Here is a 14903-nt window from a genome sequence, read left to right on the forward strand (position 1 = left end):
TGTAACCCCTAAATTGGTCATTATGTCAAAACAATTTTGAGGGCTTCATTAAAATATATCATTTAAATGGTGGCAAAAATGTAGGATTTACATTACATTTTACTAAATCAGTGTGAGATAATTATAAAACTGTTGATAACCAAGTTCTGTAATTCCTAGATGGCATATGGGAACAGATTACCATGCAAGGAATATGTTAATTTTGAGATTGGTGGTCTCTTTCATTCTCCCATCAGGCTGGAGTAACTCCTTTGATAGGTAACAACCCTCATGATAAATGCCATTATGAGGTCACCGTCTTCACTGGTGTCAAGTCGGATGCAGGTTGGTATGTTATTTGGAGTATGTATGCTTCGTTTTGGTCAGGGAGCTACATGTATTGATCCCAAGTTCATCATTAGATTTAGGAGAAAGGGCAATTATAGTGAAATGAAGGTAGGACAAAATGTATGAAAAACTTCCTTCTCAGGTAATAAAGTTCCTGATGTAGGCTTTATCAATTGTAGAGGGGGCAAGATTGCCTAAAGTATTTTCTTTTCTCAGTTCAGTGACAACGGTATTGTATAGTGAGACAACCCCAAACTCTTCTATGATGATTCAATAACCTTACATTCCATTCACTCAAATGTTTTCCATGGGACCAAGAGATTTTTCATGACAAGAACAAGCTGTCGCTTCTATATTCATCTCAGGAACCACCGCTCGTGTCCACATCATCATCACCGGGGACCACAATGACAGCGGCGTCCGCACCCTCCACGACCCGAAGCGTAAGGTCCTCCAGAGCGGTGGTGTCGATTCCTTCTTGCTGACATCCTCCAGGCCCTTCGGAGACCTCATGCATGTAAGGATCTGGCATGATAACGGTGGGAAGAGCCCAAGCTGGTTCCTCTCTCATCTATCAGTCAAGGACTTGAACACCAATAAGATGTTCTACTTTATGGCAAACAGATGGTGGGCGGTGGAGGAGGATGATGGAGCGGTAAGAATCTATCAACAATTATAATTTTTTTGTTTTGTTTTTGCTCTTGATTAATTTCAAAAAGTATATCATAGGTACTTTATCCCTAAGATAATGAGAATAGTTCATTAATGTAGTGCTTCATACACTGTGTTTCTACGCGCTTTACATTATAATTACTATTACCCTGTCATAGGATCCAGCACTGTTCCACACATAAAGTGTATCATCTCCACTTCTTGGGGAGTATTCTGGCCAGGCCACCGTTTATCAATGAACACATGCCAATCTAATCACATTGACCTTCACATCCTACTGGGTACCCATTTAACACCTGTGAGGAGAGTGGCAAACATGGATAGTGTCTTGTCAGAGGACATTAGCACCATGTGGGATTCGAACCCTCGATCTTCAGTTTAAGAGTCAAGTGACTGAACCACTACACCATGACACCTCCACAAAGTTTCAATATTTATTCAGAATATTTGAATAAAAATAAGAAATCCACCTGCTTGAACTTTGCTGAACCTTGCCGTAGGGATGAGGGAATTGTAAAATGTATACATGTGTGAATGATATAGTTCAAAGCTATATAATTGATAATGTTGCATAACATATCTCCTCTGCTATAGATTGACCGAGTGATTCCAGTAGCTGGACGTAGTGAACTGACCAGCTTCACCCATCTCTTCTCAACCAAGACTAGGAAGAACCTGAGTGACGGTCATCTGTGGTTCTCAGTCTTCTCCAGACCACCCAAGAGCCGTTTCACCCGGGTCCAGCGCGTATCCTGCTGCCTCTCTCTGCTCTTCTCAGCTATGATGGCTAATATCTTCTTTTATAACGTAAGAAACATTGAGGAGATTCAATGTTTAATCTTTCTAACCCAGAAGGAGGACTTTATAGGCATGTAAATTGTTGAAATGGGCAATTCCGTCTTATGTCCAACCCTGCATATGCGGTACCTTCCCAAATATCTGTTTTCTAGTTCATATGAAGAGCTGGAATGCTCCCAAATAATTATGGCTTGAGCATTACACAAAGTGAGATACAAATGGAGAAAAGTGGGTGTTGAACATACAACAAGTTGATAATTTATGGAATTGCTCCAAAGTGGTATATTTCTCCAATTACCAAATAATTTACAAGATATTCTATGATCTGCAAATGTGTTATTTGAATCACAATGCTGCCTATAGTATAAATGATTGAAGGTACTGTATGTGCAGAAAATCGTCTCCATGTTAGTCTCAAAGTAAAATGTAGGCACAGGCTAATGGCTGAAAGGTATGACTCAAGAATAAATATAGAAATACCACAAAAGGTGGATTTTTTTGCAAAATGGTTATCAAGAAATTTCCCTTTCCCCTGCTTCCATATTTTCATTATCCTGAAATATTTGATTCTTCTAGGCCCCGTTGCACAAAAGTTTCCATTATGGTAACTTTGCCATCCAATGGTAACTTGCATGAATTCCTTGATTTTGATTAGTTGTTGATCATTGTTACCATGATAGTTACCATTGGACGGCAAAGTTACTATGAGAGTAACTTTCATGCAATTGGGCCCTGGTGTTTTCTTCCACTTCTAACCTACAGGTTGATTTTGGTAGTGGTGGTAACCAGACAGTGTATAGTCTTGGTCCTATCAGCTTCTCAATGGGTGAGGTAGTGATTGGTGTCATCAGTAGTCTGATGGTGTTCCCCGCTAACATCCTTGTGGTACAGATCTTCAGACTCTCAAGACCTCAACCTAAACATGCAAGGGTAGGTAGAGAAAAGATTGCTGTTAGTAATGGTGCTTCATATACAATGAATTTAGAGGCCATTTTAGGATGTTCAAACCTCTGGAGCTTTATTTGCACTTCATCATTTTATTGAAAATGGTTTTGTAAAACTTTCTTGTTAATACCTGACTCAACACATCAAATCTTAATCTAGCTTGCAAAGATGCAGATTGTTAATTCAGTGTTAAAAATTGAAATGATGGTGAAATGATGGTGAAATGATGGTAAAATGAAGTAAAGATATTGAATATAATATGTCGGTAGAATATCCTTGAAATTAACATGTGTTTTTTAGTTGGCTAGCAAGAATAGAGTTAAGATATAGATTTTGTTTTTCATTGACATAAATGTTCAGTTGTATTTCATTTTCATATATGATTTAAAGCCATTATTGGCTACAAAGCATTTCGATAATCATGATAATTGTATTTAAAAGGAAGAAAATATGAATTTCTTTATGCTTATGTGATTATTCATTGTGTTCATATGTTCGTCTTTGAATTATTTTCCAACTAGGTTTGTTGTATGAAGAAGAAGCAGCCTAGGGTATCATCAGCAGGAAGGAGGGACATTGCCTCCCGCCTCTCCTTCGCCTCCAGTATGGGATCAAGAGAGCTCAGGCAGCAACTAGATCTCTTAGAGAGGGGTCAGTCAACACCCCCTCCACCCACCATCTCTGCCCATGTCCAGAAGACTGGCCTCTCCAGGGTCAGTTCTCCATCGCAGGTCCAGCTTGACCCTTCAGAGTTCCAGCGATCCCTTTCCTTCGACTCCTCCAGTCTTGGTAGTGACCGCACCTCGTCACCGCACCTCTCCCGTATCCCCGCTCTCACCACGGAAGCAGGATACAAGAGAATGCAGGCAAAACCACCAATGAGGAAGAAAAAGTTTGAGTTACCATGGCAATGCCTTTACTTTGGTTGGGCCTTGTTGATGACATCAGTGGGTGTGGCATTCTGGTTGACCATTGAAGTGGCTGGTCAGTTCGGCAAGACCAAGGCAACAGAATGGCTTGTATCAATGTGTATATCTCTCATCCAGGATGTCTTCTTCACGCAGCCTCTTAAAGTGAGTCTCATATGAACTAGACTGTAGTTTGTAGATGTTGAGAAAATGAAGTTTCTTATTAAAATATCAACATAGAGAATAATTATAAGATACCTTTGGTAGATGTGAATATATAGAAAAATTTTATGAACACAGTACTTTTTTCCCCTTAACTTATAGAGAAAATTTCCAGGTACAAATATTTTCTAACATTTAGAACCAGGCCAATCAGACTTCAGTGGACAATTATGTATTCATGAGGTCATATCTCAGGCCCCCGTGGACCGATTCTCACCAAATTTTGCTAGTGGGTTTTTTTCACCATGCGCTACCAACATATGGTATCAAAAACGCTGAAATGCAAAAAGTCAAAATTGATTTCGTCACACTTTGGAACTCTATATGTTATAATAGTTAGTACATAGGTCCAAATATCAGTTCTTGTTTCAATTTATAGGAATAGAATTCATCTGAGAGAGGGTAAGCAAATAACAAGAAAAAATAAAAACAACAACAAATAATCCCCTAAAAGTACATCTGTGGAAGCAATTTTCATTCTGTCCATTTATTTTTTTCTTTCAGGTTCTGTTCCTGGCCTTCTTCCTCTCTCTCCTCTTCAAGAAACCAGAGAAGGAGGAGGATGACATCCCACCTCTTGGAGAGGATGAAGAATGGTTGCATGAGAGAGGAGAAGGAGGAGAGACTCATCAGGGTATTCCTCCAGGGATTTCCCCTCCCAACCCTGATGAGCTCGCTGCTGCAAGGGAGTTGAGGTAAGCTTATTTCAGAATGTTCCTCTTCTGAGCAGTCTATTCTGAGATACAGTAATTTCTATCTCATGAATTTGAGAAACTATATCTATTTCTCCCCTCAAATAAGTTACTGCTACATGTAAAATGACCAAACTACCCAAAGACCATCCACATTTTTATTATTTTAGATAGAAAATGATGATATATTTGTAATTTCATGTAATGAATATTTTTGTCTGAAGCTTTTGTTACTGCTTTATAGTTTTAATCTGATTTTCAGAAGATTTCACAGTTTTACTTTGAAAAAGTCAGCATTATTATATTGATTAAATCATTACTGCATTTTAATATGGGTTCAAATCCTGCGAGACACTAATTGATGTTTACCATATTAGTATCATCATTTTCATCTTAGATTCAAGGAGATCAAAATGAAGAGCATCATTCGAGAAATTATCTTCTACATCATCTTTCTAAACATTGTGATGCTGATAGCATTCGGTGACCGGGACCCTCAGGCATTTTATGTCAATAAATCCATGAAAGACGCTTTCGTGGAGGCCCAATACCATGGCCTCATGAAGTTTACTAAGGTAAAGTGTATTACAAGTTACATGTAGATGTTCACCGACTGTCTTATTAATTGAACCACCTTTTTTTATGAAGTACCCCTATATGTAAATGAACTGGTCTTGTTCAGTACTTATGCATATTCATTATGACACTTGGCTTTTATAACATTAGCCAGACCTACCAAGCTACTGTTTTGAAATGAAATACCTGTTTGTCACCCTCAATAAATGTATATTTCTTTGATGTGTATTTTACCCAAATATTTGCATTGATTATAGTGTACACAGTGAGCAAAGCTGTGGAAAATAGAGAAAGTTTGTTGTTAAGTTTTAATGTATGAAAGCCTGTGGTCAAAATTTGCTGTTTTCTATTCGTTTTCCAATAGAGCTACAAAATGGCAAGTTATTTACTGTATAGTGAAAATTTATAAAGGATAAATTTGGTTGGTCCCCAGCATGACAGTTAGGACTTTGTATTTCTCATCAAATGCAGCAGTGGAAAAGAATTATTTCTAGATTGTTAACAACTGTAAAATTAGAAGGTGAGTCAAAATTTGATAGATAAATCATTGAATATTACTCTACTGCATCTTTACAGATTCAAACACGAGAGAAATTTTGGAACTACACAGAGAATGTCTTCATCCCGTCTCTCTTCTCTGAGACATGGTACAATGGAAAGGAGGATATCCAAGGTATCAAACAGAGGATGGTCTCTGGGAAACACATGATACTCATTGGAATGGCCAGGTTGAGACAGCTAAGAGTTACGCAAGGTGAGTGACAGTATTGAGCAAAAGGAGGGATGGGAAGAGGGGATTAAGGAGAAGAGGGGATGATTATTAAGAGCAGAGGGATAGGTGGGTTGGAGGAGAAGGTATCGGCAAAGATAGTCTCTGGGAAATAGATGATACTAGTTAGAATGGCCAGGTTGAGACAGCTAAGAGTTACACAAGGTGAGTGATGGTGATGAGGAAAGGGAAAGAAGGGAGGAAGAGGAGGGAAGAGGAAGAGGAGATTAAGGGGAAGAGGGGATGATAACTAGAGCAGAGGGGAGAGGGGAGAATCAAAGGTATCAAATGGTCTCTAGGAAACAGATGATACAAGTTGGAATGGCCAGGTTGAGACAGCGTTGAATAACACAATATGAGAGATGATGATAAGAAGAATGAGGGAGAGAGTGGAGAGAAGGAGGGAGATTTGGGAGAGGGGAGGGAAGGAGAGGAGTAAGTGGAGGATGAGTCAAAGAATGGGGAAGGAGAAAGGGAAGGGGAGAAACAGAAGGTTGATGATGATGACAAGGAGGAGGATAAGGAGTAAAAGAGGAAGGAGAAAGAGGCTGAGGAGTAGGGTGATGGGAAGGATTTCTAGGTTATGGATACTTTGAAGAACTGCCTCAGAAATGGATCTCAATTCTGATAAAATATTTAGATACTATCACATGACCCTGAAATCATCATGATGGCAATCTTTCTTCGTGGTGACAAGATCCTAGGATGTATATGACCTGTAATTATCTTGTATTTGTTTCAGAGCCTTGCATACTCCCAGCAGAGATGACAAGCACAGAGATACAGTGTAAACGCACCTATTCATTCAGTGATGATGAAGATAGAGACTTCGCACCAGGGTGGAAACCAGTCAATGAATCAGGTTGGTAGAAGGTACAAGATAATTGGGAAGAAAAAGGTGAACATTGAATGAATGAAAGATGAAGCAGAAGAACAGGTGATTAAGGGGAAAAAAAGAAGAAGGGCAGGAGGAGGAGGAGGAGGAAAAAGATCAGGAGGAAGAGGAGAAGTGATGGAGTGAAAAAGGAAGTTGAAAAGGAAGAAGCAGAGGAGGAATAGGAAGAGATCAAGAAATAAAATTGGAGAAGAAGTGGGAGAAAGGATTAAACGAAAAAGGCGAAAAATAGTAATCTGAGAGTTTAAAGCTCATTTAATTTTTGTCTCTATTTTTCCCTCCCATTTTGTGATTTTTATCTGCGCAAAACTGGAAATATTGCAATTTCACATTCATATTTTTGCTCAATTCATCTTTAGTCACTATCTGCCCTGAGATAGAGATTCAGCCCTCTTTTTCATTCCTCGTTTTATTTCTAACCCAGATCCTACAGATTATAGAACCCCTGAAGGATCAGTGTGGAAGCATTATTCCTGGACTGAGATAGATTCCTTCCCATATCTTGGAAAGCAAGCTACTTACAAGGGAGGAGGCTATCTAGCGGAAATCCCAACTAATCCCACAGACGCTATGGGTCAGTTGCTTTCGTCATATCCATTTAAGAACGCTCAATATAGGCATTTGAAAGAGACTGGACCAAGTGCCATTTCACTCAGTAAATAAGTTTTTGGGCCCTGTTTCATTCATAACTTAAACTAACATAAATTTGACATTATTGTAACGTCAGTGAAAGCCATGATTTTGATTGTTATTCCATATAAATATATGGACAGTGAAAGCGTAGTATTTATGAAAAAAATAATCTTGTTTGTGTCATTGTCTTTAAACATATATTATGAATATTATACAATGTGACTGTATAAACTTAGACTGACTTTATCATAACAGTCTCTTGATAAAGAAGAATGGATTTCAGTATTATCCAGTACAGTTTCATGGGGCTACATCCTTGAAATATGTGCTTTCATTTGCATTAAGTTTATTTAAATTGAAGAATTCACAGCTCTTTTTTATTGATCCTAATTTTAATAGAGTCCATTAATTCTTTTCATGCCAGAATGTGTTTTCCGTAGTAATTGTATATTTTTTTAAAGCCTTTTGAGATATCATCTTGATGTAGAAGTGATATATGAGAACAAAATCTTATTAATTTACTTAATAACTAAGTAAAATATTTACACATTGTGATCAATATGTCATTATCATAATTCTGTCTGTTTTATAGCTCGGATGCAGTACCTTCGAGAATCTTTTTGGCTGGATCAATTTACCCGGGGTGTCTTCTTTGAGTTTGTGACCTATAACCCGATCAACAACATGTACTGCATATCATTTCTACTCGTTGAATTCCCTTCACAAGGGGGTAAGTACTGTGGGGATTCTAATATTGGTGTTTAAAATTGATGTTGATGTTAAGTAAAACACCAGAATGTGTGTAATGGTGTTGGTGTAAGGTGCAACACGAGCACCAGTGTATGAATTTTGTGTCTTAAATCTTGAACTGAAGAGAAGTTGGTGGTGGGATTGATTTACAGTGCACATCCTTTGTGGTGAAATAAAAATTCTATTTCTCACTGACATTTCACACTTTGCAATTTGTAATTTTATAAGAATTTTGTGATGAGATGCCATGGAACCAGATGTTCAGCCAGATTGGCAGATTGGTATCATATTGCTTTAAAACAAAATAAAAATCATCAAAATCTGACCCATCGAACCATACTGTGATTCAAGTTAAGTTTGTGGTTTGTCACAGGGTAGGTATATTACTTTTCACAAAAGGAATGATTGAGAGTCATATAAAATATAGTTAGGTCAGATAAATTTTATTTAGGTCATAGATTAAAGTTTAGCTGCTTATATGATTGAAAAGAAATTGTGTGCATGGATGTAAAAAAGGTGGTATAAAGCCTTTCTTTTAATAGCCTATTGCAGGAAAAGATGCAATTAGATGCAAATCATTTTTTTTTCAACCATTCATAAACATGAATAGGTGACTGTTGCTGATGTTTTGAGTAGCATTATTTCTCTCTGTTACAAACCCCTAATCAGTTGTTACTGGTGTTCATGATACAGGTGCATTCCCGTATGTGAACTTCCGCACGATTCGTCTCGATCGATACCAGGGAAGCTTCGCTTATTTTGTCCTAGCCGGAGAGGTGGCCTACGTCCTCTACCTTCTCTACTTCACCTACCGGGAGATCAAACTCTTCATCAAGAAAAAGAAGGAGTATTTCAAAAGCTTCTGGAACATGCTGGAGGTAGTGACCCTGGTCATGGCCTATTGTGCTATCACGTTCTATCTGTATAGATTGTTTATTGGTAGGCAGCTGATGGAGCAGTACCGCACAAAACCTGACAGCTTCTTGAACTTCCAGTACGTCTCCCATTGGGATTTGGTAAGTACCAGGACTTTCTCAACAATATTATGGGTTGTGAAAGCTCTTTATTTCACTTCATATATTCACATCATTGCTATGTTTCATTATATCATACAGTGAGATAATGTTGTATTACTGTTTTGTGATTCATCATCATCATTGCGTATTATTATAGGTTACCTGCCAGCTTAATCGATAGGTTGTTGGATCTGATTCGTTATGTTGCACATGATCTTTAATTATTTGCAGCTGAATTATCATTGGGATGATTATGACAATTGCATCTGTGGTGTTTGCTTTGAATTTAGAGTTTAAAATTGAACCATTCAACTCTTTATATTCCTAATAATCCTCAACCAAAGTTCTACAACAAAAAATATTCAAACAGCGCTATGCTCCAGAGGGGTATCCTGCAAGTCTGACATTGATCGTATCTCCTATATTTCCCAGCTGTATCGCTACATGACCGCCATGGTGGTCTTCATTGCCAACGTCAAGTTCATGAAGCTGTTTCGCTTCAACCGTCGCCTCCTGATCCTGTCCTTGACCCTCAAGAACGCTGGTCGTGAGATCCTGTACTACCTGATTGTCTTTGGGATTGTCTTCATGGCTTTTAGCACCATGGCCTTCAACATGTACAGCCCATACCTCCTGGGCTTCAGTACCTTTGGATCCACCATCGTCACCCTCTTTTCAACCATGCTAGGTAAGGAGACATTGTCAGTCAACATTGCCAGGCTGTTTTACCAGCAATCTCTGTTTGTATGGAAAATCATACCACTGGCTACATCTCCACCTCAGAGTAGGGTTGTAATTAAGCCATGATTTATACTGAGACTCATTTCCATTGACATTTGTACAGACTGACTTGACTCAACTTGATTCATTAAAAGGGCTCGACTTGACCTAAACTTAAGTGATCCATGTCAACCTTGCAACAGGATACTGTGTAAATCCCAAACAAACTGGTAATGATTTGGGACCCACACTGCACCTACCATTTTCATTTTCTGTTGAGTTTTGGTATGACTGCTCATTAACCAGATCCTACCTCTTTAGCTCATCTAAGTTTATTTTTGCTGCAAGTTTTGTACAAGTTTGGACTGTATAGTCTCTGATTGAGCCCGTTTTATGTGTGGTTATATGTGTCTAATTGCAAAAAAATAAGAATAAAAGAGAGATATTAAGAGAGAGAGAGAGGGTAGAGAAGGGGGCAAGAAAGAGTAAAATGGAGAGAGAGAGGGAAAGGAAGAAGTGGGAGAGAAAAAAAAAACGCTTACCTGTCTTTCCTCTGCTTATTTGTGTTGACTTTTTTTACACTTAGAAAGGATTCATTTAGCTACAGCCAAAATAATAATAAATAAGGCATTTAGGAACGCTATGCATAGTATATCTTTTACACTGTAGATCAATTGACAACACTTAAAGGCTACATCTATACTAGATACAAGTAACTGTTTCTTAAATCCATGAAGAGAAGTTTCAAATCTCAATGTAATGGGAAGCGTGTTCCATTCTCTTGTCACAGCAACAGTAAAAACTTTTCTTAAGTCATATTGATCTATTATTCTTCTGTGATACGAGCTCATCAAGTTATTTGTGTTTTTCACAGGAAAGTTCAAGTTTGCCGAAATGGTCCAGACAAGTCGTCACCTTGGTCCTCTGTTCTTCTTCTGCTATGTCATCATCGTCATCTTCATCTGCCTCAACATGTTCCTGTCGATCATCAACGAGGCTTTCGCCAGGGTTCGGCAGGAGAACTCCAAGATGGACAATGAGCTGGAGATCGTTGACTTCATGATGGGCCGCTTTAAGAAGTTTGTTGGGCTCACGCGACAGCAGAACACCAAGAAGAAGAGAAAGGAGGAAGAGGAAAAAGAGGAGAAGCATTGTATTGAAGGTAGGTCAGGGTGGTTTCCTTTTGATTTTCAATTCAATTAAATTTATAGCTCATAAAAATCCGTACAAGACACTACATATTCACGAAATAGAAAAAACAACAACAACAGCAAATAGAAATAAACATTGGATTGAATATGACAGGGACAGCAAGAAAAGAACAAGCCTTGTGATTAGCTGACCCTATAACATAATAATTATAAAAAGACTTCAATAACAAAGATAGGAAAAAAAAATCACTAACCTACAACGTAAAGGGGGGGGGGGTGCTTATTATGCCTGAATCAAATTTATACAAAATAAACTTTATGAATAACTATTTAAAATAAATTGCCTTGATTTTGACTTAAAAACATTTAATGAAACTGATTGCTTGATACCTACTGAAACAGAATTCCAGAGTTTTGGTCCTTGAAATAGAATTGAGTTTTTAAAAGATGAGTCTTGGCGTAGGTAGATGAAAATCTTTTGCATTTCTTGTGTTGTATCCATGGAAATCACTATTGAACTTAAAGAATGTTTTGATATAATCTGGCAAGAGGTTATTGTTACAAAAATACATAAATATAAGAATTTGAAATGCATGAATATCATAGAATTTTGGCATTGTGGGATGCTGCGGGGAACATAGTCATGATCAGTAAGGTTTGCAAGAGATGTTGGGTGTATATTATAGTATATATAGGATTGTTTTTTACCTAGTGGATGAATTTTTTTTAACAGGTGGTAGTGGTTTTGAATCCCAGACATGGCTTAATTTCCTTCAGCAAGTAGTTGATCCAGAAAATTCTGTCCTTTACGCAGGGAAAGCAAATGCTTACCTTGTCAGGATTTAATCCTTGAAATGCTTGTGTACTGTTAAAGTCTTGCTCACCTATTAAAGGCCAGTGTAATGATATCAAAGTCCTTTGGAAGTGCCTAGAGATTTTAAATGATATATGATATGCATTATACAAAAACTAAATATTATTATTATTTCTTTGGTTTAAAATTTCATTAGAAATATAAAGAAAATATATGTCTAATCAATATATTGGTTGTAAATTAGGTGCACCTAAAATGAATATTTCTAGGAGAGGACAATTTGGATAATTGAGAATTTTTTTTACTTAATATTACCATTATGATTGAATTAATTCAATCTCATGGCCCCATGGGATACAGCATAATGATATTGCGATTATGCATAATAATAAATGATTCTTTCCGTTCCTGTTTAATCTCTCACATTGTAGATGATGATCCGATTGAGATGGGATGTAAGGAGATGGAGACCAAGACACAAGAGATGATCGTTCGTATGGAATCCTTTCTCAAGGAGAACCTATCACCGGATGATATCAAACTCACAAAGAGAAAGATTGTCTTCTCAGAATAAATTATTTATTACTAGATACTTTTAACAATCTTGCACTTAAGTGCAAAACTTTAATGAATTGACCATGTACAAGTATGACCTTGTATTCTGCAAACTTTTCGCAAATTAAGAATTTATTAAGATCTTTAGTTTAATACTAAATAGGTTCATTATTGCGGATTGAAATAATCGCTAGAGGGTATTCATTTGTCTCGCAATCTACTATGGTAAACAAAGAAATTCGTGATCACTCTCGCAAAAAGTGTTCACTAGCTTACAAGTTCACGAGCTTTCGAGTGCCGCTGCAACTCTTTAACAAGTTATGAAAATTGTCTGATATCGTACTCTATTTATACTAATCTCCAGGACCGTACGAAAGAACGCGAGAACAATAGGTGGGCACTGATCCGTTGTGTGATTGGTCAGGCGTTTCACTTTTTGCGAGAGTGATCACGAATTTCCTAGGAAGCCAGTGAACACTTTTTGCGAGAGAGATCACGAATTTCCTTGTTGACCCTAGTAGATTGCGAGACAAATGAATACCCTCTAGCTATTATCTTTAGTTTACTTTTAAAAAATACATGACTCTGTTTGGTGTGCTGAACGGGAAGATCTGCTTTTTGAGAAGTTTTTATTGTCTTAACATCTACAGTACAGATTCTATTACATTTTCAATTTAAGCTGAGGTTACAGCTAGGACTTTGAATTGAGTTTGACTATCTCTAAAAATCTGATTCTTGATCCATTTGCAAATCTTCCAAATCGAACTTCCTCCTCTTTTTTCATTTTTTTTCTTCTAATGCTTGGAACACACATATGTCTGGAATGAATAGGTAACAGAGTCATTTTGTTCATATGTGCCAAGTCCTGCATTTGCCCTGCTAGTGATATATATATTATCCCAATAAATCAGAAAAGAACACTATTTTTATTATCCCCCTAACATAGTTTTGAAATGCATTGTGATAGGGCAAGGAGTATGTATCACCTTCGGTGACTTTTTTACTTATATTCTGACTTGTAAATTTTAATGCACTAGCTACAGTCAAAATACATTTTCAGATTTACCAATTCATCCCTTATTCCACTAAGATATTTGTAGGGGAGTAGAGTTTGGATTGAAACGAAGGTCAAAGAGTATCGTTCAATTATTCATCTTTTCATGACCTATGACCTTGGCCATCTATACTTGATTTATGGTTACTTCTGAAAGCATCTTTCTTTTTGTTATTTTCTTTGAATAGATGAAATCAATGAATTTGAATAGATTAGTGATTTACCACATCTCATTAAAGAAAGTAGCATGTTGCACAACGTACTTGGCAAACTGTGAAATACCAGTCGTTCGTGGACACATTGTTGTTTTTTGTTGATATAAATGAAAACCACTATTCAAAAGAATAAATGAATAATCAAGACATCAAAGTTGATGCTTATCTCATTAGATATTAAACCACCATGTCACTTTAGTACAAATTACCTTCCTCTAATCATGCACAGAAAGGAACTATGAACTGGCTTATTAACAGTAAATACAGAAATCTTTATCTCTCTCTCTCTGTCTAATTCTCTATACGTCTAAGGGGGTGTTGCAAGAAAATATTGCAATCAGTTGCAAATATTCTTTTGAAATTGCACACATGATTGATCAGTTTAGCTAATAGCGAATTAGATGACATTTCTTGTTTCAAGAAGCAGATAAGCAATCAATTGCAGATTTTTAATCAGTTGCAAGACATAAGATTGATTTTGCTGACCGAAATAGACTCGCGATTGATCGCAAGTTTCTTGCAATGCCCCATAACTGTCTTTTTTTCGTTCTCTTCAATAAATCATCTGTTTTGTCAGGTCCATGGGGGCATATGCAATATATATTTTTTGTTTTTTATTATGAATGCCAAGAAAAATCTGTGTTAGTGGCAGAATGAATTCTGAAATAGAACACATTTTGATTGTGCTTATCATGTATTCATCAGTCCTCCTCTTTGGTATAGGTATATAATCAAGCATACCATTATACTGTTAATAAATGTGATTGATTGAAAAGTAGAAATCATTGTTCCTAAATGCTAGACAGTTATTCTGGGTATTTTAAAAATACATCTGTGGCTGATTATCAATGATGAGAATAATTCCATTTCCCATTTGTTTTGTATGTTGTTGTATGACTAAGACAATGAAACAGGTACATTTGTACGTATTAAGCTATCACTCTTTTACACTTTGTATTGGTCACCATGAAAAAAATGGAAATTATATAAAGTATTAGAAAACAAGTACAAATAATTTATTGAATTCACCCCCCAAAAAAATTGAGACATTAATGTAAAAATTTGAGGATTTGATTTTTTTTATTAAAAAAACAAATGTTAATCTATTTCTGATAGATGATCTTGAAACCATTGTGGGGGTATTTATATTATAGTGAATTTGAAAAGATCTTGCTATTATTCTCTGACCCA

At 36.8% G+C, this 14903-nt stretch overlaps 1 protein-coding gene across 1 annotated transcript in view; it reads left to right on the top strand.

Annotated features, from left to right (window-relative positions):
- LOC121423216 (polycystic kidney disease and receptor for egg jelly-related protein-like) overlaps positions 1-12635 on the top strand; it is a 42038-nt gene extending 29403 nt beyond the window's left edge. The window contains exons 30-44 of the mRNA XM_041618537.1: positions 237-324; positions 693-982; positions 1594-1806; positions 2560-2727; positions 3264-3815; positions 4377-4567; positions 4962-5139; positions 5717-5894; positions 6652-6771; positions 7229-7378; positions 8030-8167; positions 8881-9203; positions 9636-9891; positions 10798-11085; positions 12320-12635. Of these exons, the coding sequence (XP_041474471.1) occupies positions 237-324; positions 693-982; positions 1594-1806; positions 2560-2727; positions 3264-3815; positions 4377-4567; positions 4962-5139; positions 5717-5894; positions 6652-6771; positions 7229-7378; positions 8030-8167; positions 8881-9203; positions 9636-9891; positions 10798-11085; positions 12320-12462 (3276 nt within the window). The 3' untranslated portion in view covers positions 12463-12635. The remainder of the gene's footprint in view (positions 1-236; positions 325-692; positions 983-1593; positions 1807-2559; positions 2728-3263; positions 3816-4376; positions 4568-4961; positions 5140-5716; positions 5895-6651; positions 6772-7228; positions 7379-8029; positions 8168-8880; positions 9204-9635; positions 9892-10797; positions 11086-12319) is intronic.
- The last annotated feature ends 2268 nt before the right edge of the window (positions 12636-14903 follow it).

Source organism: Lytechinus variegatus, chromosome 10 (genome assembly GCF_018143015.1).
Source record: "Lytechinus variegatus isolate NC3 chromosome 10, Lvar_3.0, whole genome shotgun sequence".
Taxonomy (NCBI): domain Eukaryota; kingdom Metazoa; phylum Echinodermata; class Echinoidea; order Temnopleuroida; family Toxopneustidae; genus Lytechinus; species Lytechinus variegatus.